This window comes from Typopeltis vanoorti, chromosome 15 (genome assembly GCF_054136105.1).
Source record: "Typopeltis vanoorti isolate ZY-2024b chromosome 15, IOZ_Tvanoo_1.0, whole genome shotgun sequence".
NCBI classification, from domain to species: domain Eukaryota; kingdom Metazoa; phylum Arthropoda; class Arachnida; order Uropygi; family Thelyphonidae; genus Typopeltis; species Typopeltis vanoorti.
Window position 1 is genome coordinate 49,368,282 of NC_143563.1, and position 27,097 is coordinate 49,395,378.

The 27,097-nt window shown below is 35.4% G+C and overlaps 1 protein-coding gene across 1 annotated transcript in view; it reads right to left on the bottom strand.

Moving 5' to 3' along the window:
- Positions 1-315: 315 nt before the first annotated feature.
- The window catches only part of mRpS14 (mitochondrial ribosomal protein S14), a 38,321-nt gene continuing 11,539 nt past the window's right edge, over positions 316-27,097 (bottom strand). Inside the window, exons 2-3 of the mRNA XM_090405311.1 lie at positions 23,189-23,353; positions 316-1,210 (exon numbers count right to left, since the gene is read on the bottom strand). Coding sequence (XP_090261437.1) covers positions 1,025-1,210; positions 23,189-23,353 — 351 coding nt within the window. The 3' untranslated portion in view covers positions 316-1,024. The remainder of the gene's footprint in view (positions 1,211-23,188; positions 23,354-27,097) is intronic.

Here is a 27,097-nt window from a genome sequence, read left to right on the forward strand (position 1 = left end):
GCTCAATCACCCTCCATGATGACTGAAGAAATTATTATACAAATGTTACAAGGGGCTGAATTGTTATGTTTATAGCAGAGTTTATTCAGTTTATAATTTATTTCCCTCCAAAATGCCATATGTCACATGTAACAGTAACATCTGAATACCACAGCTCATCAGTATGTTTCAGTAGTGTTTTGCCTATAGGAGATGAAACATTTGGGAATAATTACATTTACTCAAAACTGTTAGTTTATCACCTACATTTTTACTATGATTTATGATATTTATTTGATAAATAATTTAGCCAAGAAATTTATTTATGAACACTGATGCATTTTTGAAGGCAACTTTAATTACATCGCATGATACAGGATAGAAAATATGTTAATGATATTCATGTTTGATGATGCAAAGTTGGGGTTAAGTTATAAGGAGTGTTGATGTTAAATCATTAAATTAAAACATTCTTCAGGAATGTTTTCAAAAAGTCTGGAGAAAAGTCTCTAGACTTTTTTGAACATAAAACTGATATCCAACAACATAGATTAATTTTAATAGACATCTTGTGTAGTAAAATTTATGACAAGACAGAATACAACAAAGAAGTAAATAGGAAACAATTCACTTGTTTCTTATTTGCAATAAGAGGCTACAACATTACCAATATCACTGAATGCAAGAATATATATTTTCCCAATCACATATCAGTCACAATGTCATTTCAGGTGAGTCTATTTATATATAACAAAACTGTTATTTCAATTCACAAGGATGGCATAGCACTCACTACACAATTATTTTGTATTTTAGAACTAAATCCTAACTAAATCTTGCAGAACCAGTGGGATACCATCTCGTGTTTTTTTATTATTTTTAAGCTGGCTTGATTTATTCTTCAGGATCACAACAAACAATTTTCTATTGGTTTTATTAATCTGTTTCTGTTTTAAAAAATAATAAAAAGAAACTTATCTTTAAATTAGCATTATTCAAATATAAAGCTCTAACCACAAAACATTTCAGCATTATTAAGATGGAATTATGACCACAATGCTCTTTGTAGACCAGCAAGGTAATTATAATCTGCTAAATGCCTCCATATAATACGAGACATTCTCCATTTTCGAAGTTTCCCTCGAGCCCTGGATGTAATCACACAACGACCATGGGCATATGTTAGACAACTGCGACGCGGCAGTGCAGCAATTTCAGCATCAGCACATTCCTAACCAAACATAACCACAAATTAGCTCATATGTATTATTTTTTATTATTAAAATCAAAAATGAATTACAGAATTGTTTAGTTATTACATTATTAAATTACTTAGATATTATAATTCATTTCATACACTGCTGTCCAAAACCTAAGGATGAACACTATTTTTAAAGATTACAACCACAAATTCAGACAAATCAACATGTGGCAATTTTGAGTAGAAACTGAGCATATATTTAAATTTTTGAATCATGCACAAAAGGATCATGAAGTGACACTTAAAAGGATAAAAGGCAAAAGGCTGCCAAAGCAAACTGTGTTTGAAGGAATAAAGTTGCAAATTTGGATGTCTTGTAATATCTCAAAGATATTACAAGGCATCAAAATAGAATCATAAAGAATTATTGGAACACTTGAAAGTTGCAGAGAGGTTGGAATCTCACATAGTGTTGTATCCAGGCATTTGCTAAGAGGTCGCCATCGCTCTGCCACAGAGCACATAGACAGATTTTTGGTTATAACAACAAAACGTAATTGATGCATCATGGCAGGTCAGCTTGCAAGTCAGCTCCGTTCAAGCACAGCATGGATATCTCGATAAACTGTGACAAGATGTCTGTGAAAAGTAGGCCTATACGTCCTTCGGCCTGTAGAGTACAGGTCGAAGGACGTTTTAAGTGGTGTTGTTTCCATAACAACTGGACAAGACACCAATGGGCAATGACTAAAATACACAAACATTATTGAAGAAAAAATGAAAGAGTTTGAGAACAGGAACCAAACCTTGGATATTCAGTGGGCAAGCCTTGAAGAAAACCCTGATTGATTCAGCCAGAGAGGCATGTGGTGAGGTTGCCTGCAAGGACAGAAAAATCAGAACTTCATGGTGGACACAGGAAGTTAAAGAGACAGTGAAGGAAAAGAAGAAAGCATATCAAAAGTTCCTGGCAAATAAGTTAGCTTGTGCTCTTAGAGAATACAGAGACAAATGTAAGAAAGCTAAACATTGCGTAAAACTAGCTAAACAAAAGTCATGGGAGGACTTTGGCAAGAATATAGAAAATAAATATCAAGAAGGTGGCAAAATATTCTGGAGGTTGTTGAAGAATCTTAGGATTGGAGGAAAGAGTGCTGTAAAAGGAGTTAGAGATGATAAAGGTGACATGAAAACAGGAGAAAAAGATATTCTTGAAGGATGGAGTAATTACTTCAAAAAATTACTAAATGAAATAAGCAGTGATAGCAAAGTGGTAAAAAAAAACCACTCAACAGGCATTCAGTGAGGAATACATATCGATATTTGAAGTAGAAAGAGCCATCAAAAGTCTGAAATGTGGAAAGGCAGCTGGAGTAGATGATATTAGACCAGAAATGTTCAAGTATGGAGGTATAAAAGTCTTACAGTGGCTGCACTGTACAGTTCAGAATGCCTGGACAAACAGACGAATTCCCGATGATTGCAGTACAGCTCTCATAGTACCCATATATAAAAAAGGAAATAAAACTGAATGTGAGAATTACAGAGGAATAATATTGAGTGTTTCTCTACTGAGTGTTCCCGGTAAGATTTACACAAGTACACTTGAGAAATGGTTGAGAAGTATTGTGGAAGAAAAGCTTGGTGAAGAACAAGCTACATTCAGGCCAAATATAGGCTGTCAGGATCAGATTTTCACTTTATGACAAAACAGTTGAGAAATCATTGGAATAAAACAAAGATCTGTATTTAAGTTTTGTAGATCTGGAAAAGACATATGATTAAGTGCCAAGAGAGAAGCTATTCAAAGTGCTACAGTTATATGATGTCGATGGGGCATTATATCAAGCAATACTTAGTCTTTATTTCAGTTATAAGTCAGCAGTTAGAATTGATGGAAGTACAGGAAAATGGTTTAATGTTAAATTTAATGTCAGACAAGGATGTACATTATTCCCTCTGTTATTCATTATTTATATGGATCACATTATGAACGAAAGCGATATTAAATCGGATTTCAAAATTGGAGATGTTAATCTCAGCTCTTTGCTTTATGCAGACAATGTTATACTTTTAAATAATAACTCTGCAAGATTCCCTGACTAAATTGAATAACTGTTGTAATAGATATCGTGTGAAGGTCAGCAATAACAAGACAAAAACATTGAAAATATCAACTGCATTGTGAATGAAGAACCAATAGAAAAAGTAAAACATTTCAGCTGCTTAGGCACAATTTTTACTGAAGATGATAAATTAAATATGGAAATAGACAACAGAATCTACAAAGCTGATATGGAAGGAAGTCAACTGAATAAATTTATATGGAATAAGAGAGAAATTAGCTGTATATAAGATAGTATTATTAGAGGATATTAGGAGAGAACTTGACATTGTCAGCATCCCGGAATGTGTTAGCAGAGCTAATCTCAGGAGATATGGTCACTTAAACAGAATGGGAGAGGAAAGATTAGCAAAACAAGTGTTCTTGGCAATATCATATTAAAAATGAGGATATTAGGAGAGAACTTGACATTGTCAGCATCCCGGAATGTGTTAACAGAGCTAATCTCAGGAGATATGGTCACTTAAACAGAATGGGAGAGAGGAAAGATTAGCAAAACAAGTGTTCTCTGCCAGGTTGGCAGAAAAGACACTCAGAGGAAGACCAAGATAAGTGGATTAATACGGCAAAAAGTGCCTTAGAAGATAGAAATATAAGATCTGATAACGTCTTAAGAGGTAACAGACTGATTTGGAGGAAAATTGTAGATAGGAAGTTAGTAATGATGTAATTTTTCATGTATCATCATCATCATCAAATTCCTGTACACCCCTCAAGGGGTGTACAGGATATTATGACAGTACTACATGAAAAAATTACATCATTACTAACTTCTTATCTACAATTTTCCTCCAAATCAGTCTGTTACTTGTCAAGACTCCAACATTATCAGATCTTATATTTCTATCGTCTAAGGCACTTTGTACCATATCAATCCACCTATATCTTGGTCTCCCTCTGAATCGTTTTGCTGCCAACCTCGCAGAGAACACTTGTTTTGCTAATCTTTCCTCTCCCATTCTATTTAAGTGACCATACCACCTGAGATTAGCTCTGCTAATGCATTCCTGGATGCTGACAATGTCAAGTTCTCTCCTAATATCCTCATTTTTAATATTTTCAATGATTCTGCCTATTTTCATTGTCTTTATCTTTTTATTGCTGACCTTCATACCATACCTATTACAACAGCTATTCAATTTAGTCAGAGAATCTTGCAGACTTGTAGCGGATTTATTTAGAAGTATAACATCATCCGCATAAAGCAAAGAGCTGACATTAACATCCCCAATTTTGATATCAGGTTTAATACCACTTTCCTCCATAATGTGATCCATATAGATAATGAATAACAGAGGGGATAATGTACATCCTTGTCTCACACCAGATTTAACATTAAACCATCTTCCTGTACTTCCTTCAATTCTAACTGCTGACTTACAACTCAAATAAAGACTAAGTATTGCTTGATATAATGACCCACTGACAACATATAACTGCAGCGTATTGAATAGCTTCTCTCTTGGCAACTTGTCATATGCCTATTCCAAATCGACAAAACTTAAATACAGATCTTTGTTATATTCCCATGCTTTCTCGACTATTTGTCGTAAAGTGAAGATCTGATCCTGATAGCCTCTATTTGGCCAGAATCCAGCTTGTTCTTCCACAATTCTTCTCAACCGTTTCTCAAGTATACTTGCATAGATCTTGCCAGGAACACTCAGTAGGGAAATACCTCTGTAATTCTCACATTCAGTTTTATTTCTCTTTTTATATATGGGTACTATGAGAGCTCTACTCCAATCATCGGGAATTCGTCCCTCTGTCCAGGCTTTCTGAACTATGCAGTGCAGCCACTGTAAGACTTTTATACCACCATACTTCAGCATTTCTGGTCGAATATCATCTACTCCTGCTGCCTTTCCATATTTCAAGCCTTTGATGGCTTTTTCTACTTCGAGTATGGATATGTATTCCTGACTGCATGCCTGGTCAGTGTTTTTTATCACTGTGCTGTCATCACTGCTTGTTTCATTTAGCAGTTTTTCAAAGTAATCACTCCATACTTCAAGGATATCTTTTTCTCCTGTTTTCATGTCACCTTTATCATCTCTAACTCCTTTTACAGCACTCTTTCCTCCATTCCTAAGTTTCTTCAACAACCTCCAGAATATTTTGCCACCTTCTTGATATTTATTTTCTATATACTTGCCAAAGTCCTCCCATAACTTTTGTTTAGCTAGTTTAACACACTGTTTAGCTTTCTTACATTTGTCTCTGTATTCTCTAAGAGCACGAGCTAACTTATTTGCCAGGAACTTTTGATATGCTTTCTTCTTTTCCTTCACTGCCGCTTTAACTTCCTGTGTCCACCAGGGAGTTCTGATTTTTTTATCCTTGCACACAACCTCACCACATGCCTCTCTGGCAGAATCAATCAATGTTTTCTTCAGCGTTTGCCACTGAATCTCCAAGGTTTGATTCCTGTTCTCAAACTCTTTCATTTTCTTTTCACTAATCTTTCTGTATTTTAGTCTACAGTTTACATCTGAGAGCTGCTCAACTTTTATTCGCTTTAAAACTTTCTTACATGTTATTCTTTTCAATATGAAATTCAATTTTATCCTACTCAAGACTAAATAGTGATCACTTCCAATTTCAAATCCTCTGTACACTCTGGTGTCCTGCACCAGGGAGAAAACATCACTATCAACAATAACATAGTCAATGAGACTTTTCTTATTCCTAGCCTCTTCTCTCCATGTGAGTTTGTGCACATTTTTATGTTGGAACATGGTGTTAGTAATAACCAGTCCATGTCCTGAGCAGAAATCCAACAGATATTTGCTATTATTATTAGCTTTGCTCTTTTCTCCAAATTTTCCCAAAATATTTTTGTATGTCTCACAATCATTTCCTACTCTGCTATTTAGATCCCCAACAAGGACCAACTTTTCCTTTTTCATTGTGTCAGTTGCTTTTTCTAAAGCGTCAAAAAATTACTCCACTTCTACCTTAGTAGAACCTTCTGTGGGACCATAGGCACAAATAAGTCTCATTGTCCAGTTCCCCATTCTCATATTTGCCCACATTACTCTACTTGAGACTGACTGCCATTCAAGAAGATTAGCCTCGTAATTTGTGTTGAATATTATGGCTACTCCTTCTTTTCCTTGATTGTCATTGCCTGAATATAACATTTTGTATTTATTGCTCAGAAAGATCTCACCAGTTTTTGTCTTTTTTGTTTCAGTCACCCCTATTATGTCGATCAGGTACTTATCTAATTCCTCAGCTAGCTCCATTTCTTTGCCATTTAGGCTTCTTACGTTGATAGTACCGATCTTTAACTCTGATGTTGAGTTTTGGTTTGTTTTCAGATTTGTTCCAGTAGCTGACTTTTCGTTGTTCGCCCTGGTTCCCTGGCAAAAACAACGGAGGCCTTGTTTAACTGGGCGACGCCCCAGCCGGCATGAAATTTTGTCATGTTGTACCATCATTTTTTATTTTGGTTTAACCAATAAGAATACAATTTGGTCGGCTAAATCCCAAATTGCCAGCCCATCCTCGTTTGTTCAGTATCAAAGTAGATACCCAACAGGGTGCACCACGAGAAGGTGAGGATTGGACATTAGGTCAGAAGCCCTGGTCAGTTCTCCACATTCCTTTAAAGGCTATGTGGAGGTCTGCTCTCAGTTATACAGCTTTGATCCTTAAGCACCCCATTTTTCATGTAGTACTATCATATCCTGTACACCTCTTGAGTGTACACGGCAGGAATGTGATAATGATGATAAATTATATCATATATAATATGATAAAATTATAAATGACAATGGAGAGCATATCCGCTCTCTAGCCAAAAGGCTGTGGGTTCGAATGCCACTGTGGGCATGAATGTTTATGATTGTCTGTGAAAATACTAATGGTGGTGGTGGGCAGTAGATGGTATTGGTGTAGATGATGCAGTTCTCTGTAGTTGGTGGATTGAGTGGTGAAGACTTAGAGTTGTAGAGTGGGTGCCCTCCCTCGATGAGTCGTTGGACTCCTTGGAGGTGTCAAGTAATAATAATAATAACACTGAGGAGATTTTTCATATGGCAGAACGAGAGAGAGGAACAAGGACAAGAGGTCATCCCTGAAAGTGGTGAGAGGGTGTGCAGACTGGATGATTTTAAGGAGTAGTATGATAGACTGTGTTCACTAGTGTTGACCTTCCATGATGAGTCTTGTGACTCCATGTTCAGGAAAATAATAATAATAAATGTATTCATTTTAGTATTCTAAAATAAACAAATAAATTCATATTCATGCACTACTTAAGAAATTTGGAAAGCTTTCAAGAACTGCAAGCTAAGACAACTCCGATGGCAAGGATTGCATTCTCATAAACTCTCTACGTTTCCATATATATGTATATTCGCCCACAAAATAAGCATGTATCTTTAATATCTCCTATTTATGTTTATTTTACAATGCCAAAATGAAGATATTTAGGATCTTTTTTGATAAAAAATAAAAATAAAATTTTGCTTTCCCTAAATATAATAAGTGTTAAATTTTTACGTACAGAATCGAGATGCTTTAATTTGAAATTAATGAGATATTATAATGGAGGATATTATGGATCCATCCATATTTTATAGTCAAATGTAGTAAAAACTTACAACTTCTGAAAATTTAAAAGAGAGTTTGTAAGAACATAACTTTATGATAAGCTTTATCATAATTTTTCGAATGTAAGAAAATTTTTTTTATATTTCGTACTCTCCCTTGTTTGCAAATTTTGCTGTTAATTATAGATGAATCTGTAATATTGTCTATTATAATATCTATGTAAGACAAACAAAAGTTTCTTAGCTCTCTATGTTTAATATTTTATGATGCACACCTAGAGATCACTTATAATGAATTGTAATTTTCATAAATTAACGGCAGTCAGTTCTTAAGAGTAAATATCAAAGAGACTAAATGTATTCATTTTGGCATTTATTTAACTTAATGACATAGCTTTGTTTTTTATTTATTTTATTTCGTATAGTGATTCAATGGCTGTGCACCTCTTTTACGGGGAGATACGACACCACCTGAATCCTCCCTATTTTTATCCGGGGTCTGGATCAGCATAGCTGATACTTCAGACCAATGGCTGGAGGGATTGTGTAAGGTATTCCTGACTGTATCCATGTGTGTTCGCAGTACCGGTTTGCAGGATGAAAAATCCCAGCTAAACTGGGGAGAAAAAACTTCCTGTCCACGCCCAAGACCGGCTAACTTGGCTATGGCTGAGAAAGATCCTTAAGCTCCTTATGTCTCTGAAGGGAACTGAACCTAGGACACTCCTTCCCCAGGCATAGGCTGCGAAGCACATAGCCACTCGGCTAACCGTGCGGACATAGTTTGGTTACAGCACTGAATGAGATTTTGTCTCCTCTTCAGCTTGCAATTTTTTTTTGAACTTGGTTGATTTGAAGCCTGGTGTTTCAGGGTGGTGAAACTTAATGTGAAACTCAATGCATTAATAAAAGATGAATATATGGGTTGTGGGCCTAGAGTTCATATTGTTTTAAATTTTCATAACGAGTCTTAATATCACTAATATTGATAACGTTTAATACCACTTTTCTTACTAATGGGATCCATACTGGATGAGGAATAAGAGTGTAGATAGTATATATATATTTGTTTCAAAAGATTTTGCATCATGCTGTCTTCTCATATCTTGTTCAGTTCTAAACTGTTGACTTACAACTTAAATATATATCAGTATTGTTCTGTATAATGTTCCATTTACTCCATATAATTGTAGCATTTTGTCATAAATTGACATGTTATGTTATTTTAAACTGTTTATTGTAAACTAAAAAATCTCATTCCTTACAATCCTTATCTGGCACAAATTAAGCTTACTGTTTTTCCCTATTTCATGATTTCTGTCAGTCTCTCTTCTCAAGTATACCTGCATAAATCATACTCATAACACTCAGCAAGAAAATTCTAATTGTAACATTATTTTATTTCCCTTTTCATAGAGGAGTAGCAAGAAGTGCTACTTCAATTATCCAGAATTCAACTTCCTAAATTATGCAGGCAATTACCATGAAACTTTTACATATTCATATTTGAACATTTGTAGTCAAACATCACCTATTCCAGCTTGCTTTTCCATATTTCAGGTCTCTGCAGGTTTTACCTCATCCATCAACTACTTTTATCTACTGTTATGCTCCTCATTTTACTCCTCTTGAATATTTTGTACCAGTTTGGTCATTGTTTATCTCTCTCTCTTTAAAAAAGAATAATTAAAATAAATAAATAACACTCTGCTCCCAGTGGCATGTTTGGGCAATTTTTCAAATAATTTTTCAGAGTAATTATTCCAGACAACCAGAATATCTTTATTTTCAGTTTTTTATTATCTTGTTTGTCTCTGATTATATGGAATAGATGATAATCTATATGCTCAGTAAGATTAAAGTCAATGGACTCGGCTGGCCAGTCCATAATTACAATATTCTCCTGCTGAAGATATTGATCCACGAGCTCTTCGCTCGATGAGGATGAGTATTAGCATCTTGTAGGATAAATGTTACTCCTATCATACCTGCATAGAGATGAACATAGAGATCCATGACCCCCTATCCCTATAAGTTGTAGCATTCATGATTCTGCTAGGAAGCATATACATGTCAGTGCATCAATCCATCCATCCAACAAGATGCCTCCCCAAATCATTACACTACCTCCACAAATATTCCTTTTTCGATATTAAAGGGATGATAACATGTCCTTTTTTTCTCTTCAAACCAGAGCATGCCTGGTATTGCTTTGTAGAGTGAGTCAGGGACATGTTATCATCCTTTTAATCTCTGTGAGAGGACCACATGTTGTGGAGGTTTGAAGGTACGTTTGGGAGGATATACTGACCTGTATATACTTTCTAGTAGAACCATGAATGCTGCAACTTATAGAGATGAGGTCCTGGATTCCCATGCAGCTAAGCAATCATAATCTGGATCGTACTAACTTAAAGAAATTCGTAAACACGATTACAGATGTTGATCACTTAGCTGTGATCTATGCTTTGTCTTAATAGCATTCATACACGAGAATGCCGATTTGCACAAATAAGTTGATCCAAAAAATGCGTTAAAATAAGTGGCGATTTTCCAAATATTTAGATATTTACTTTTGTGGATCAACTTCCAAAAACTATTATTTGAAGCAACTGATTTGAGGTGGATATCGCATTTCACATTTATAATTTCTTCTTCCAAATCTACTCTATTTGTGTTGAGAAATTCATTCAATTTTGAAGCTGTATTCTCAACATTAATATTTTCATTGAAGGGATATGATAAAAAAGTAGCGATATCATCGAGCTTACTGATTCCTAAAAATCTTACCTCAAATTCGTTCATTAAAAGTCTTATGCCTTCAGCATGTTTATCAAAGGTGACGTTTTGCATATCCCTTGACTGGTTGGCCAAATTTTTAAAATGTTTCAATTCAAACAGCTTTAATTGTATTTCAAGCATGTTTAATTTTTCCTTGAATGATTTTAAGGAGCTTATCATATCAACGATTGTTTTATTTTTTCCTTGTAATTCTACGTTTAGGTTATTTAGTTTTTCTGTAATGTCACAGAAAAAGGTGAGGTCAAGTAGCCATTCTTTATCATTTAATTCTGGATGTGAATCATCTCTGTTTTTCAAAAACGAATTTATTTCTGGAAGAAGTTCTCTGAATCTTGCGAAAAATGTGGCACGACTTAACCATCTTACATCAGTATGTAACAATAATTCACTATGCTCACTCTTGCATTCTTTTAGCAAAGCCCGAAATTGACGACGCAGCAAGCTATTTGATCTTATTGAATTTCAGTACTTTTGAACACAAGGCCTGCTGATGGCTGATGCAATGATAGTCCACAAAACTTGGTATATCTTCATCGTTTTTACAAAGAGTGACGAAACCGATTTTATTACCTACAGTTGCAGGCGCTCTGTCTGTAGTTATTGACACTAACTTATGAATTGGAAAACTTGTACATGCAATGTAATTCTTAAATAAAACATAGATATCTTGATCTCTTGTTCATCCTTGAATTGGAATAATGGTTAATAATTCTTCTGTGGCTGACATATCCTCAAAAACCACTTGAACAAAAATACATAATTGTGCAGTACCAGCGTAATCAGTAAATTCGTCAAACTGTAGTGACAAAAAATTGCACTTGTTTATGTTTTCATGCAGAATCTCTTCAAGGTTCCGGCTGGTTTCTTCTGCTCTATGCATGATTGTGTTTCGTGTTAATGACATAGTTAATAGCAGTTATTATTTCTGATTTATTCTTAAAATTTTGAAATAATATTTCACCAGCTTTGATAAAGGCTTCCTTCCATAATTCTCCATGTTGAAATGGCTTATTATGTTTAATTAAAGTTTCAGCAACTTTGAATGATGCAATTGTAGCAGCCATTGTGCATGTATTGTACTTGATGAAAATATTTTGTTGTGCTGTCAGTAGTGTCTTCATTTGATGTACCTTTGCTTTTCTTAAGGCAGTGCCCTGTGGATAATCTTCTTCGTAGTTTTTATGAACAGTTCGATAGTGTCTTTCAATGTTTGCTTTTTTCGGTCAAGCCACATTCACATTGCAAATTATACATACACATTTGTCTTTCATCATAATAAAGAAAAAATCTTCTTCCCATTCTTTATATCAGTGATAAGCTTTTATTTTTTTCACACTTGTTCTTGGCTCACTCATTGTTATCCATAATTTTTATTTTTTAACAATACTAATTGCATTCACTTGCTTAATTTAAAATAATACACACTAAAGATCGATAAATGGAAAACGATTTCATGGGATTACTCGGTACTAAAATACTGGATAATCGGGACACTTTGGCTGCAAGAATCTTGATCAAAAACAATACACAGATGGACTGTCAACTGCCAGTGTACACGTCATCAAACGTGTTACCATTGGACGCATTCAGAACCATCAAGAGAAAGTTTCTGGACAAAGCGAATCATGTGACTGCTGTAAAGCGATCGCTTCATTGTTAACCGCTAAATTATAAACTTTACATCGGATTAGAAATAAATTAGTTTGACATGTTTGACAATTTTTTTTTATCAATTAATACTTTTGATTATCATTTATCTATTCATTTTCAATTTATTTATTCATTTAATTTGCTACATTCAGTGCCTTGCAGTCGACGCCTTGGCCCCTGCTCTAAGCAGATGTGTTGCTGCTGTCACCCCCCACCCCCACCCAAACCTTGAGAGATCTTTGCAGGAGCAATGGTCATAATTACAAACCTGGACACCAACATAAACAGTACGAAACATCCTTGTGGTGCTGTATTGCTATGAATGGTGACCACATTCCTTATTCAGACACTCTGACAATCTCATTTTGACTTCATGTCTTCGTATACCCATTTTTTACTGAAACAAAACTATTCATCTACAATTTTTATCAGTATTTCTTTCACATCTCATATCATACTGCTTTTCACCGAATTTCTTAAAAATGTATTATACAGTGTTTGAGTTCTTGTGATTTTTCTCCTTGTTCCTTAATTTATGGAAAGCAATGCATTTTCAAGGAATTGGGGATATGAATAGGCCAGACACTTGCTGCTATCTTGTACTCCTAAATCCAATCGTACCATTGTTCTGAAAAATAGCGCAAAAATTCCAGGCTGGTTTTCCCTAGAATTCTAAGAAATAAAAATTTGAGTTTTCAGGAGGAAAAAAATATTTTTCTGTGCTAAAGATCAACTAGTTCTAACTGTAGTTCTAAATAAAACAGATTACCGTGACAAAATCTCAGCTTTATTAGAGTCAGATACATACTCGGAAATTGAAAGAGATCCAACAAGAGAGAGATACATAACAAAACAAATAACCTACAAAAAACCATGGAACTTCCACGAAACATATGCCTTTCTGTTCGTTCTTTACATCCACTCATTCTAAGGTTATACGGTCTCCAAAAGATACACAAAGAAAATTGCCCAATGAGACCTATTGTAGATAGTATTGACTCACCTACCCACCGGTTATCTAAATATCTGGCATCATCCTTAAAAGGTTTTGCAGGAAAATCTCCTTCATATATCAAAAACTCAACTGACTTTGTCTCTAAAATCAAGAATTTAAAACTCAAGTCTTCGGATATCATGGTGAGCTTTGACGTAGTTGCTCTCTTCACAAACATTCCAACTCGAGAGGTTCTCGATATTTTAAACAACAAGATTTCAAAAAAGATGTTTTCCCTGCTATCACATTGTGTAAACTCTGGCTACTTTCAATTTGAGGGAAAAATTTACAAATAAAATAAAGGATTGGCAGTCGGCAGCCCCCTATCCCCAATACTAGCAAACATCTTTTTTGAAGACTACGAACAAAAGACAATCTCCTCATCTACTCTTAAGCCAAAAGTCTGGCTGAGATATGTAGATGACATTCCTTATCTGTGAACATGGTACTGATAACCTTCACACTTTTTTAGATTACTTAAACAACTTCCACCAAGACATCAAATTAACCATGGGAGGTTGAAGAAAATGGATCTCTTCCTTTTCTGGGAGTAAAACTTACCAAGACACCTGACTCCATAAAAATCTCCATCTTTAGAAAATCTACACACACGGATAGATACCTGCATGCTTCTTCACATCACTATCCAGCACAGAAAGTGGGTATCATCTCAACTCTAGCGCATTATGCCAGATTCTGTACTGTCAGATGATGAAGAGCTAAAAAATGAACTACAACATCTAAAAAGAACCTTCATGAGTAATGGTTACTCTTCAAAAACTATGAACAAGCATTTATACTGCCACCATCAAAACAACTCAGAAACACAGGACACCCCAAAGGTTATATCTCCTTGCCATACTATGGCCAGACTGAGAAATCCATCCTCCTACGTCCTGAAGAACACCAGAGAGATATTGCCTACAAAAGAACTAGAGCAAGTGCCCTGTCAAGCCATTTCCTGTTTTCAGTAAACACAAATAATGAAGGCCGCCAACATGAGATAAACTGGACAACAACTTCAAACCTTCATATGTGCCATGACGAGGTAGAACGCCGCATAGGAGAGTCTAAGAAAATTGTTATGGACCCTCATCATATAAACAGTAACCTTAGTTACAATTTACTGAACCCATACATCAGCTCGCTCTCAAAGAAACTACGAAGAATTTTAAGAAAGTTTAACATAAAAACTTGCTTCTCTACTCTTCCCAAATTAAGATCAATTTTAAGCAAACACAAACCAGCTCACAACCATCTACAGTTCCCAAGAGTGTACAAAATTACGTGCAACTGTGGTAAGCCATACTATGGCCAGACTGAGAAATCCATCCTCCTACGTCTCGAACAACAACAGAGAGATATTGCCTACGAAAGAACTAGAGCAAGTGCCCTGTCAAGCCATGTCCTGTTTTCAGTAAACACAAATAATGAAGGCCGCCAACATGAGATAAACTGGACAACAACTTCAAACCTTCATATGTGCCATGACGAGGTAGAACGCCGCATAGGAGAGTCTAAGAAAATTGTTATGGACCCTCATCATATAAACAGTAACCTTAGTTACAATTTACTGGACCCATACATCAGCTCGCTCTCAAAGAAACTACGAAGAATTTTAAGACAGTTTAACATAAAAACTTGCTTCTCTACTCTTCCCAAATTAAGATCAATTTTAAGCAAACACAAACCAGCTCACAACCATCTACAGTTCCCAAGAGTGTACAAAATTACGTGCAACTGTGGTAAGCCATACTATGGCCAGACTGAGAAATCCATCCTCCTATGTCTCGAACAACAACAGAGAGATATTGCCTACGAAAGAACTAGAGCAAGTGCCCTGTCAAGCCATGTCCTGTTTTCAGTAAACACAAATAATGAAGGCTACCAACATGAGATAAACTAGACAACAACTTCAAACCTTCATATATGCCAGACGAGGTAGAACGCCGCATATGAGAGTCTAAGAAAATTGTTATGGACCCTCATCATATAAACAGTAACCTTAGTTACAATTTAATGGACTCATTCAACTCTGCTATCAGATATTGCCGCACTCATGAAGTCACACGCACAATGCCTAGCAATAGAACTTTAACACGGACTGTAGCTCCAGTTCAAAGTTAACTGAACTTTATAATAGTCGAATTTCAGTGACACGATGTTTCTTTATAGTGATTTTTATCTGCTTTCTATATTTCCTCATGGCTGATGAAACATGTTGCGTTGTGAATAAATTTAATTATTTGTTCTACCTTTTGGATCAAAGTCAGTATATAAAAATATGAACATATCCCAATTAATATAACAGATAGTCATATATATATATATATATATATATATATATATATGAAAGAATGATCATTAACTTGGTTAACATACATATTTTTTATAAAGAATCGAATGACTAGAACCGAGATGAGATTTAAGTAAAAAGGTTTTAATATAAAAACACGACTAGTTTCGGCTTGTAACAGCATTCATCAGGTGACATTATAAAAGAAAGAAATAAGAAAAAACACTAAAACACTGAAGCTTAAATAAACTATGCACATCATAGAGAGTCTCCATACATAACTGACATTAAATCATTGTGGTTGTATTTAAAGTTGTTCTTTCGTGTTGTTTTGTTAGTTAGAACGGGCTCTATGTCCCAAGGTGGAAATTATTCCAAGCTTATGAGTCCCATTACTTCCCTCCTCATAAGCTTGGAATAATTTCCACCTTGGGACATAGAGCCCATTCTCTTCTGGATGACCCAAATGAACTTCTTACAGAAATAAACCATCTCAAAACTTCTTTCGAAGTTAATGGATATTCCAAAAGAATCATTGAAAGATTCCTTCTTAATCCTCTTAGACATCATTCAGAAGAAACAAATAAATTCAAAGGCAATATATCTATTCCTTACATAAGTACAGTTTCACATAAATTAGTAAAAGTTCTAAGAAAAATACAATATCAGAACCTTGTTCACTCCACTTCCAAAGATCCGTTTCTTAATAAGCCACCCAAAAATTTGTCATCATCAACTAAAATACTCTGGTGTATATAAAATATTGCGTGATTGTGATATTCCTTATTTTGGGAAGACAGACAAATCTGTCGAATTGCGTATGGAAGAACACACGGGGGACATTACTTACAAGAGAGAGCGAGCCAGTGCATTATCAAATCATATCCTTTTCTCGGCTAATCCAAATGATGAAAACCAAAGTCACAAAGTCTGCTGGGAAAAATCTACTAACATCTTCCGTTGCAATGATGAAATAGAGAGAAAAATCGTGGAATCTAGAGAAAAAATCTTCAACCCTGTTCATCTAAATAATAACTTGAGCTACAACCTCCCAGATTGTCATTCAGCTGTAATCATGTACTGGCGTTCACGAGATGCTACTAGCACGCACTTTCCCAACAATACAACTAATGGAAGAACAGCTTTAAATACAACCATAACGATTTAATGTCAATTATGTATAGAGACTCTCTATGATGTTCATAGTTTATTTAAGCTTCAGTGTTTTAGTGTTTTTTCTTTTTTCTTTCTTTTACAATGTCACCTGATGAAGGCTGTTACAAGCCGAAACTAGTCGTGTTTTTATAATAAAATCTTTTTACTTAAATTTTTAATCAGCATTGTAAATTTCATTTCTTGTTAATCTTTTTTTTAAGTCAAGTTGCTGCAGCATTTTATTATGCAAAAATAGCATTATTTATTGTTACTATTAACAAGGAAAAAGAATATTGACAATTTAAATTTACTGAAATACAAGATGGAAATAAAAGAAAAGTTTCATTTATAGAGAAGATATAAGCATGGGTTTTTTTTTTTTTTTGTCATGGATTTTTAAAATAAATAAACATGGTTTTTTCAGATAGAGAATTATTTTCTAAGAGTAAAAAAAAAAAAAAGAAATTCCTCCTCCAGATTATATCCTTAAAGATGGATATCCTAGAACTTAAAAGATCAACTGTTTCATTAAGGCAGAAATCATTATCATCATCAAATTCCCATCAAGGGGTGTACAGGATATGATAGCAGGGGACTGCCAGTAGTGTCCGGTACCTATCTGCTAAACTTTAGTTGGTGCCTCTAAGTATTTATAAAGAGGAAATACTTTTTAAGTATTTCCTCCTGTTTGGAGCCTATGTGCATTGCACACATTGCACATATGGCCGGTGTGCCCCTGTATGATAATACTACATGAAAAATTTACATCATTACTAACTTCCTATCTAAAATTTTCCTCCAAATCAGTCTGTTACCTGTCAAGACTCCAACATTATCAGAACTTATATTTCTATCATCTAAGGCACTTTGTACCGTATCAATCCACCTATATCTTGGTCTTCCTCTGGGTCGTTTTGCTGCCAACCTGGCAGAGAACACTTGTTTTGCTAATCTTTCCTCGCCCATTCTGTTTAAGTGACCATACCACTTGAGATTAGCTCTGCTAACGCATTCCGTTGGATGCTGACAATGTCAAGTTCTTTCCTAATATCCTCGTTTTTAATATGATATTGCCATTGATGGCAATATCATATTAAATCATATCTTTCTCAGGACTCTCATATCTGCGGTCTCTAGTCTTTGGTCAAGTGTTTTTCACTTCTGACCAAGCTCTCAGGTCCATAAGTTAAAACTGGTTTGAACACTGTCTTGTATACAGTTAATTTAGTGTTCTGACTAATTTCTCTTATTCCATATGAATTTATTCAATTGACTTCCCACCATACCAGCTTCGTAGATTCTGTAGTCTATTTCTATATTTAATTTACCATCTTCAGTAAAAATCGTGCCTAAGTAGCTGAAATGTTTTACTTGTTCCACAGGTTCTCCGTTCACAACACAGTTGACATTTTCAACGATCCTGTTTATTTTCATTGTCTTTGTGTTTTTATTGCTGACCTTCATGCCATATCTATTACAACGGTTATTCAATTCAATCAGAGAATCTTGTAGACTTGTAGCGGATTTATTTAGTAGTATAACATCATCCGCATAAAGCAAAGAGTTGACATTAACATCTCCAATTTTGATTTCATGTTTAATACCACTTTCCTTCATAATATGATCCATATAGATAATGAATAACAGAGGGGATAATGTACATCCTTGTCTCACACCAGATTTAACATTAAACCATCTTCCTGTACTTCCTTCAATTCTAACTGCTGACTTACAACTCAAATAAAGACTAAGTATTGCTTCATATAATGCCCCATTGACACCATATAACTGTAGCGTACTGAATAGTTTCTCTCTTGGCACCTTGTCATATGCCTTTTCCAACTTGACAAAACTTATATACAGATCTTTGTTATATTCCACGATTTCTCCACTATTTGTCATAAAGTGAAGATCTGATCCTGACAGCCTCTATTTGACCTGAATTCAGCTTGTTCTACACCAGGCTTTTCTTCCACAATTCTTCTCAACCATTTCTCAAGTATACTGGCATAAATCTTACCAGGAACACTCAGTAGGGAAATACCTCTGTAATTCTCACATTCAGTTTTATTTCCTTTTTTATATATGGGTACTATGAGAGCTGTACTCCAATCATCGGGAATTCGTCCGTTTGTCCAGGCATTCTGAACTATGCAGTGCAGCCACTGTAAGACTTTTATACCACCATACTTCAGCATTTCTGGTCAAATATCATCTACATGAAACTTTTCCACATTTCAAGACTTTGATGGCTTTTCTACTTCAAGTATGAATATGTATTCCTGACTGCATGCCTGTTGAGAGTTTTTTACCACTGTGCTATATCGCTCGTTTCATTTAGCAATTTTTCAAAATAATTACTCCATATTTCAAGGATATCTTTTTCTTCTGTTTTCATGTAACCTTTATCATCTCTAACTCCTTTTACAGCACTCTTTCCTCCAATTCTAAGCTTCTTCAACAACTTCCAGAATATCTTACCACCTTCTTGATATTTATTTTCTATGTTCTTGCCAAAGTCTTCACATAACTTTTGTTTAGCTAGTTTTACACAGTGTTTAGCTTTCTTACATTTGTCTCTGTATTCTGTAAGAGTAAAAGCTGACTTATTTGCCAGGAACTTTTGATATGCTTTCTTCTTTTCCTTCACTGCCTCTTTAACTTCCTGAGTCCATCATGGAGTTCTAAGTTTTCTCTCTTTGCAGACAACTTCACCACATGCCTCTCTAACTGAATCAAATTAGGGTTTTCTTCAGGGCTTGCCACTGAATCTCCAAGGTTTGGTTCTTGTTCTCAAACTCTTTCATTTTTTCTTCAATAATCTTTGTGTATTTTAGTCTACAGTTCATATTTGAGAGCTGCTCAACTTTAATCCACTTTAAAAGTTTCTTACATGTCATTCTTTTGAATATTAAATTCAATTTTATCTTGCTCAAGACTAAATAGTGATCACTTCCAATTTCAAATCTTCTGTACACTCTGGTGTCCTGAGTGTCAGGGAGAAAACATTACTATCAACAATAACACAGTCAATGAGACTTTTCTTATTCGTTGCCTCTTCTCTCCATGTGAATTTGTGCACATTTTTATGTTGGAACATGGTGTTAGTAATAACTAGTCCATGTCCTGAGCAGAAATCGAACAGGCATTTGCATTATTATTAGCTTTGCTCTTTTCTCCAAATTTTCCCAAAATATTTTTGTGTCTGACAATGATTTCCTACTCTGCTATTTAGATCCCCAACAAGGACCAACCTTTCCTTTTTCATTGGGTGATTTGCTTTTTCTAAAGCCTCAAAAAATTCCTCCACTTCTACCTTAGTAGAACCTTCTGTGGGACAAATAGGGACAATAGGCACAAATAAGTCTCATTGTCGAGTTCCCCATTTTCATATTTGCCCACATCACTCTACTTGAGACTGCCTGCCATTCAAGAAGATTAGCCTCTTATTTAGTGTTGAATACTATGGCTACTCCTTCTTTTCCTTGATTGTCATTGCCTGAATATAACATTTTGTATTTATTGCTCAGAAAGATCTCACCAGTTTTTGTCTTTTTTGTTCAGTCATCTCTATCATGTCGATCTGGTACTTATCTAATTCCTCAGCTAGCTCCATTTCTTTGCCATTCAGGCTTCTTATGTTGATAGTACTGATCTTCAACTCTGGTGATGTTGAGTTGGGTTGTGTTTTCAGATTTGTTCCAGTAGCTGACTTTTCGCTGTTCACCCTGGTTCCCTGGAGAAAACAGGGGGCCTTGTTTAACACCGGACGATGCCCCAGCTGGCATGATTTGTCATGTTGTACCATCATTTTTTATTTTGGTTTAAGCCAATAAAAATACAATTCGATCAGTAAATCCCAAATTGCCAGCCCATCCTCATTCGTTCAGTATCCAGGTAGATACCCAACAGGGTGCACCACAAGAAGGTGAGGCTTGGACATTAGGTCAGAAGCTTTGGTTGGTTCTTCGCATTCCTTTAAAGGCTATGTGGAGGTCTCCTCTCAGTTATACAGCTTTGACTCTTAAGCACCCCAGGCAGAATATATTTATAAAAAAATACATCATTCTGCTGCAGGATAATTGTCTCAGAATAAAAAATATTCATTCTTCAGATATTTATTTCAACCTGTGGTTTGAACTTCATTCCTACATTTTGAGTGCACTTATTACTTAACTTATCTCACAAAAATATATAATAAACTCTTGATTAATGAAACCAAAAAAAAAAAAAGTACTAATAATAACAAGGTTTAAAGCCTTATTATTTCACCCCCCCAATAGAATAGTTATTATTATTTTTACATGATACCTCCAGTTGATTCCTTACATGTAATAAAGTAAGGTTGGAAAATGTGCAAATGTAATTTTATTATTAAAAAAAATCTTCATAAAAAGAATGAGTAAATTGTGCAGTTGTATGTAAAAATTATTTTCTTCTTAACTTATTCTCCCATTCAAAAATTGCTCAGAAATCTTCTAGTCGGGGGATTTAGGTAGTCACTTTAGCCAAGTATATTGTAAGCATAGAGATATCTTCATATACAATATATGTGTAAATGTACTATCATCATTTATTCATGTATGAATAAGGAATTATATACAGAAATATTCATATAGCAAAATTTCATGGAGTTCAAGTCTATTAAATCAAAGTTAGCCATGCTGCTCTGTTTTGTGCAAAATGGTAGATGTCAGATGGTCCATGAGCCTCATTCTTCAAAAGAAGCTTGCTTTTGTATTGCCAGAACTCTTTCCATAGGTGAAGATGGATGTCTAAGTTGGTGTCCCAACCATCTCAGTTGACATATTTTAAATTATTTCTGTTAGGGGTCTTTGCTAACTTTCTTCAAGAATGACAATATTACAAATGCGATCTTGCCATGAATATCCTAGTACTGTTCAAAGACATGTTGTCCCAAAGCTATTAATGATATTAACTGCTCGTTGAGTAGTGATGTATCGTATTTGGGCACCGTGTGGCTTGATTGGTGGTTTTTGTACAGAAAAAATTTTAGTATTTGTAGTGATTTTTAATTTAGATGGATGCCCCCCCCCCCAGTTCCTCCACTGCCCCTTAGGACTCTACAGCTGCAATCACTCTCGAATCAAAGAAAGACGCTGACCAGTGAGGAAGAGTTTTAGTTTTGGGAAGAGATAGAAGTCAGAGGGAGCCAAATTTGGGGAATTGGGTGGATGTTCTAACAATTCATAGTGCAGATCCCTTAATTTTCCTATTGCTAAAACACCTTTATGGGTAGGTGCATTGTCCTGATGAAACACGATTTTTTTTATTCTGCAAACCGGGTCTTTTCTCATGATTTTTTTCGTCTAGTCTAGTTAAAAGACGGGAATAATATTCCTCGGTTATTGTTACCCTTTTCAAGATAATTAATAAACAAAATGCCTTTAGCATCCCAAACCACCGATGCCATCTCTTCTTTGGCACTGAACAACCAGTTACTGTCCACTGTTTTGACTGCTATTTGGATTCTGGTGTGTAATGGTGAATCCAAGTCTCATCCATAGTAATAAATCAACACACAAAATCAGTTTTATTCTTGTTAAAACACTCCAAGCACTGTTCAGAGATTTTCATGCGAGTGTTTCTTTATACCGAGTTTGTATGATACAATCTAGTGATATTTATTTTTTCTTGTTTTAAGTTTAAAAACACTGAGACAAAGTTTATATGTGCACTTACTGTTCTATGATCAGAGTTTTACACTATTGTAAGCTCTGCAGGTTTTGGGCTGATGTCACCCACTTTCCATTGATTATTTATTATTATTATTACAGGTGACTCCAAGGAGTCCTTAGACTCATCGAGGGAGGTCCTAAACATCATGTCCATCACAACTATTCGACATTCACACAGTATCTATCATACTTTGCCTTGAACTTATTCACTGTCATAGCACCCACAACAGACTCTGGCAGCTTATTCCACTCATTCACCACTCTAAAAGGGAAAAACCCAGCTCTAAAACCCTTATTAACCACACTCTTGCCCAGCTTCCATGGATGTCCCGTAGTCCTCCCATCACCAGTCCTGTTCTCAAAAAAAGACTTTCACCAACAGGCTTCATAACATCTCTTTTTGAAAAAAACAAAGTGGAGGTTCACTACATAATTTTTCTGTAACTCTTATTCACTTCGTAATCAACAATAAATCCACACATCAGGTGACTGGCCTCAACATGCTTCAGCAGCCATGTTAGCCTACTGGAAGTATACCTAGCATTTCCCAGGGGACACCAACTGGGAGGTGTGGCCTGGGTTTTTACACTCCCCCCCATGTATTTAAATATATTATAAAAATAATAATTTATATAAATAGTATTTCAAAACGGATTTCTAATCTAGGATTAAAACATTACAATTTCACATTACTACTTAAATGTGCCCATTTTGAATTTTGTACTTACACGGAGTTCCTTAGGAAGAATATCATTTTTCCTTAGTGAATTAATCTGTAGTCTAAGTTTTGCATATTGCTTTATAACCACTCTTCGTTTATGATCTCTTAACATACGCCAGTCTGTAAACTTAGTTCGGCAAGGTACCATCTGGATGACTGATCTGGAAGCATCCTTACAAAAACCATAATATAAAACAAAAAGAAAATCAGTTTGCTGTAGTTATTAAGTTTAAGAAACACACATGCTGGAAACTAACTTCAAAGTAAATGGGTTCCATAATTTCTGTAAATGGAACATGCAAGTTTTGATATAACAACATATTAGATTATAAGACATTAGAGAATATTAGGCAAACAAAATAATTATTTTATTTAATATTCAGTACTAATACATATTAGAACCTCAAGGGCTCACTTTAGTGAGTACAGGAGTGGCGAACCCGAGGTACCTGATGCTGGACCATACCTTATTTCATGTAATATACATCTGTTATATTATCTACAGGGTGTTCGGGATAAATTTGACAGTTTCGTAAGGAAAAAGAAAATCTTCTTTGTATCTATTAAATTTAATGAATTGACAAAAAAACATTACAGGCAGAGTTAATTACAATACTATCAACAAGATTTACTCAAAATAACCACCATTAGCATCGATCACAGCTTCAATTCTGCTTCGGAACCTCGAACAAGCTGATGCTACAGTCTCCCTGGGAAGGGCCGCAAAAACTGTTTTAATTTTATCCATTAACTGGGCTTTTGTATTACTGGAAGTGCGATTGGTGTCTTTTTCAACTGCGCCCCATACAAAATAATCCATGGGGTTAAGGTCTGGGGAGTTTGGAGGCCAAACATTTGGACTGGTGAAGTCGTAGAAATTTTCAGACAACCATTTTTGACTTTTCCCAGAGGTGTGGCAAGGGGCCGAATCCTGCTGCCATACATACGGCCTACCATTGCCTACCCTTGTTATCCAGGGCTTGACTACAGTTAGCAACTCCACGAACAAAGCCCGAATTCCAATGCCAGGGTTCTTCAACACCTGTTCCTGCAGATTTGCGAGGAATTCTGCTGTACGAACGCAATCAGATCGTCTGCTAGGGATCTTTCTTCTTGCTACATCCTCGTAGTCACCATTGCAAGTCTCTAGTTCATGCCTGATTGTTTTTACTGTATTCAGGGAGCATTGGGCAGCAGTCGTAATATCCTTATTTTGATGGCGGGCACGAATCATCATGGTACAAGTTATTCTCTTCCATGATTCAGGTGGGTTCCAGCTATCCATCCTTTCTGACATCTTGTATGTGAATGAAGAAGGGTCCAAACTTTTAAATGAAGAGAAGTGTGTGTTAATACATGTAACTTACGGAAAAATATAATTAATTATAAATATGTCAAATTTATCCCGAACACCCTGTATAGGATGGTCCCTACTCTTATTTCTTTCTATCCTTTTCTTCTTTCTTGTTCCTTCCCCCCCCCCCCCCCCCCCCCCAATGCTATTAGAGTAATCGAGGACTAGGGGTGATCTTTCAATGTTTCTACTTTTTTCATCTCTTCATGCATAGAAAGCAACGAGAAACCACTATGCTTCTACTTTTTCCCTAGTTTGGATGAGCAGTAAAGATCAAAATGACGAGCGATGCACAGCTCAGGATGGGTCCCCTAGGTCCGGAACTGCGCAATTGGCTACCAGGGAGGTCACTTGTTCCCGTATGGATATGGACCAGATTGCATGTCAATCATATGAATCTTCTTTACTAAAGCCTGTGGGAGGTGGAGAAGTGGAAGATGGAAAGTATTCACGTGGAAAAGGGGCTAAAAGTAATTTTCACATTGGATCTTGGAATGTGAATACCTTACATCAAACTGGAAGATTGGAGATTGTAAAGATGGAGATGCTAAGATTGACAATAGACGTTCTGGGAATGGCTGAGGTGAGATGGAAAGGAAAAGGAGATTTTAGAACAGAGGATGGAATAAGAATAATTTACTCAGGAGGGGAAGAGCAACATCAAGCAGGTGTTGGAATAATATTGAATAAACGAGTGACAAGATGTGTGGAAGGCTACTGGAAAATCTCAGAGAGAGTTTTAGTGGTAAAGTTGAAAGCAAAACCAAGAAATATTCTACTTATCCAGATATATTTACCTACTTGTGATTATGAGGATGAGAAGGTAGAGAGAGTTTATGGCGATATCGAACAGGGCTTGAAATGTAAAGAAACAAAAGATATAATTATAATACAGGCGATATGAATGCAAAAATCGGAAGAGGAAGGGAGGAAGATATTGTTGGGATATTTGGATTGGGAGTGAGAAATGAAAGAGGAGATATGTTGTTGGATTTCTGTAGAAAGCATGATTTGGCAATTATGAACACTTGGTTTAAGAAACATCCAAGAAGATTGTACACATGGAAAGCCCCAGGGGAGGATATAAATAATAGAAGAAATCAGATAGATTATATTTTGATAAACAAAAGATATAGAAACATTATAAAAGATGTGACAACATATCCAGGAGCAGACTGTGATACAGATCACATATTGTTGTCAACTAAGATAAGGATTAATCTAAAAAAGATAACTACAGGGAAATGGAACAAATCATGGAACATGGAGTGGCTGAAGATACCAAGTACGGCAAATGAATTCTCAAAGAAAGTAGAGGAAGAAATGAATGAGAGAAATTACAAGAAAATGATGATGCAAGTGAAAAATGGAAGATTCTGAAGGAAAGCATAATTACTGCTACAGAATTACATTTAGCTAAAAAAGAGGAGGAAAGAGAGAAAAGAAAGAAACCATGGATGACGGAAAATATTTTGAGGAAAATAACACAAAGAAGAACATTAGTTAATAGTAAAACAGAGGAGAAAAAAAAAGCAGTATAAAGACTTGAGTAGGGAGATACAAAGAGAGATAAGAAGGAAAAAGGAAGAGTAGTTAGATGAAATAAGCAAAGATACAACATCAAAAGTAGAAAGAAAGGACATAAAAGGTGTTTATAAAAACATTAATATGATGACAGGAAGGAGAAAGATGCTAAAGACTGGAGCAATCAAGACTGAAAGAGGTGAAATTCTGATAGAAAAAGAGAAGATATTACAGAGATGGGAAGAATATGTAAGTAAACTTTACGAAGACAGGGAAAGAGGAGAAAATCAAAGGAAAGAACATAGTGGGCAGAGACTGTGCATCATGAGGGAGGAATTGAATCTAGCAATTCAAAAGATGAAAGAAGGAAAATCCCCTGGAATAGATGGTATACAGATAGAACTTATAAGGAATATAGGTGAAAAAAGGTATGGAAGTGTTATGGCAAATTATTAACGGAATTTATGAAGGACAAGAATTACCAGAGGAGTTTAGAAGATCAATTTTTATCCCCATTCCAAAAAAGATGGGAGTTTTAGACTGTAACAATTTTAGAACGATAAGTCTTATAACTCACACAGCAAAAATTCTGGTGCAAATAATTTTAGAGAGAATTAGGAATAAAATAAAAAAAGAAATGAATGAGGAACAGTTTGGATTCAGACCCAATAGAGGAACTAGAGAGGCTATAACCTGTCTAAGAATTATTGGGAAGAAAACACTAAACCATGGTGAAAAGTTGTTTTTGGGATTTCTAGATTTTGAAAAAGGCATTTGATACAGTGAAACATGAAAGGCTTTTTGACATTCTAGAAAATACTGATATTGACTCTTATAACTTGGAAATTTTAAAGAGGTTATATTGGTCACAAATAGCGTCAGTATGTGTAAATGGAGAGGAAACAGGAGAATTCCCGGTGGAAAGAGGAGTCAGGCAAGGATGCAAGTTATCACCATTATTGTTTAACTTTTATAGTGAACAAATGTTTAGAGAGGCACTTGAGGATGTAGAAGAAGGAATAAAAATAAACGGAAGAA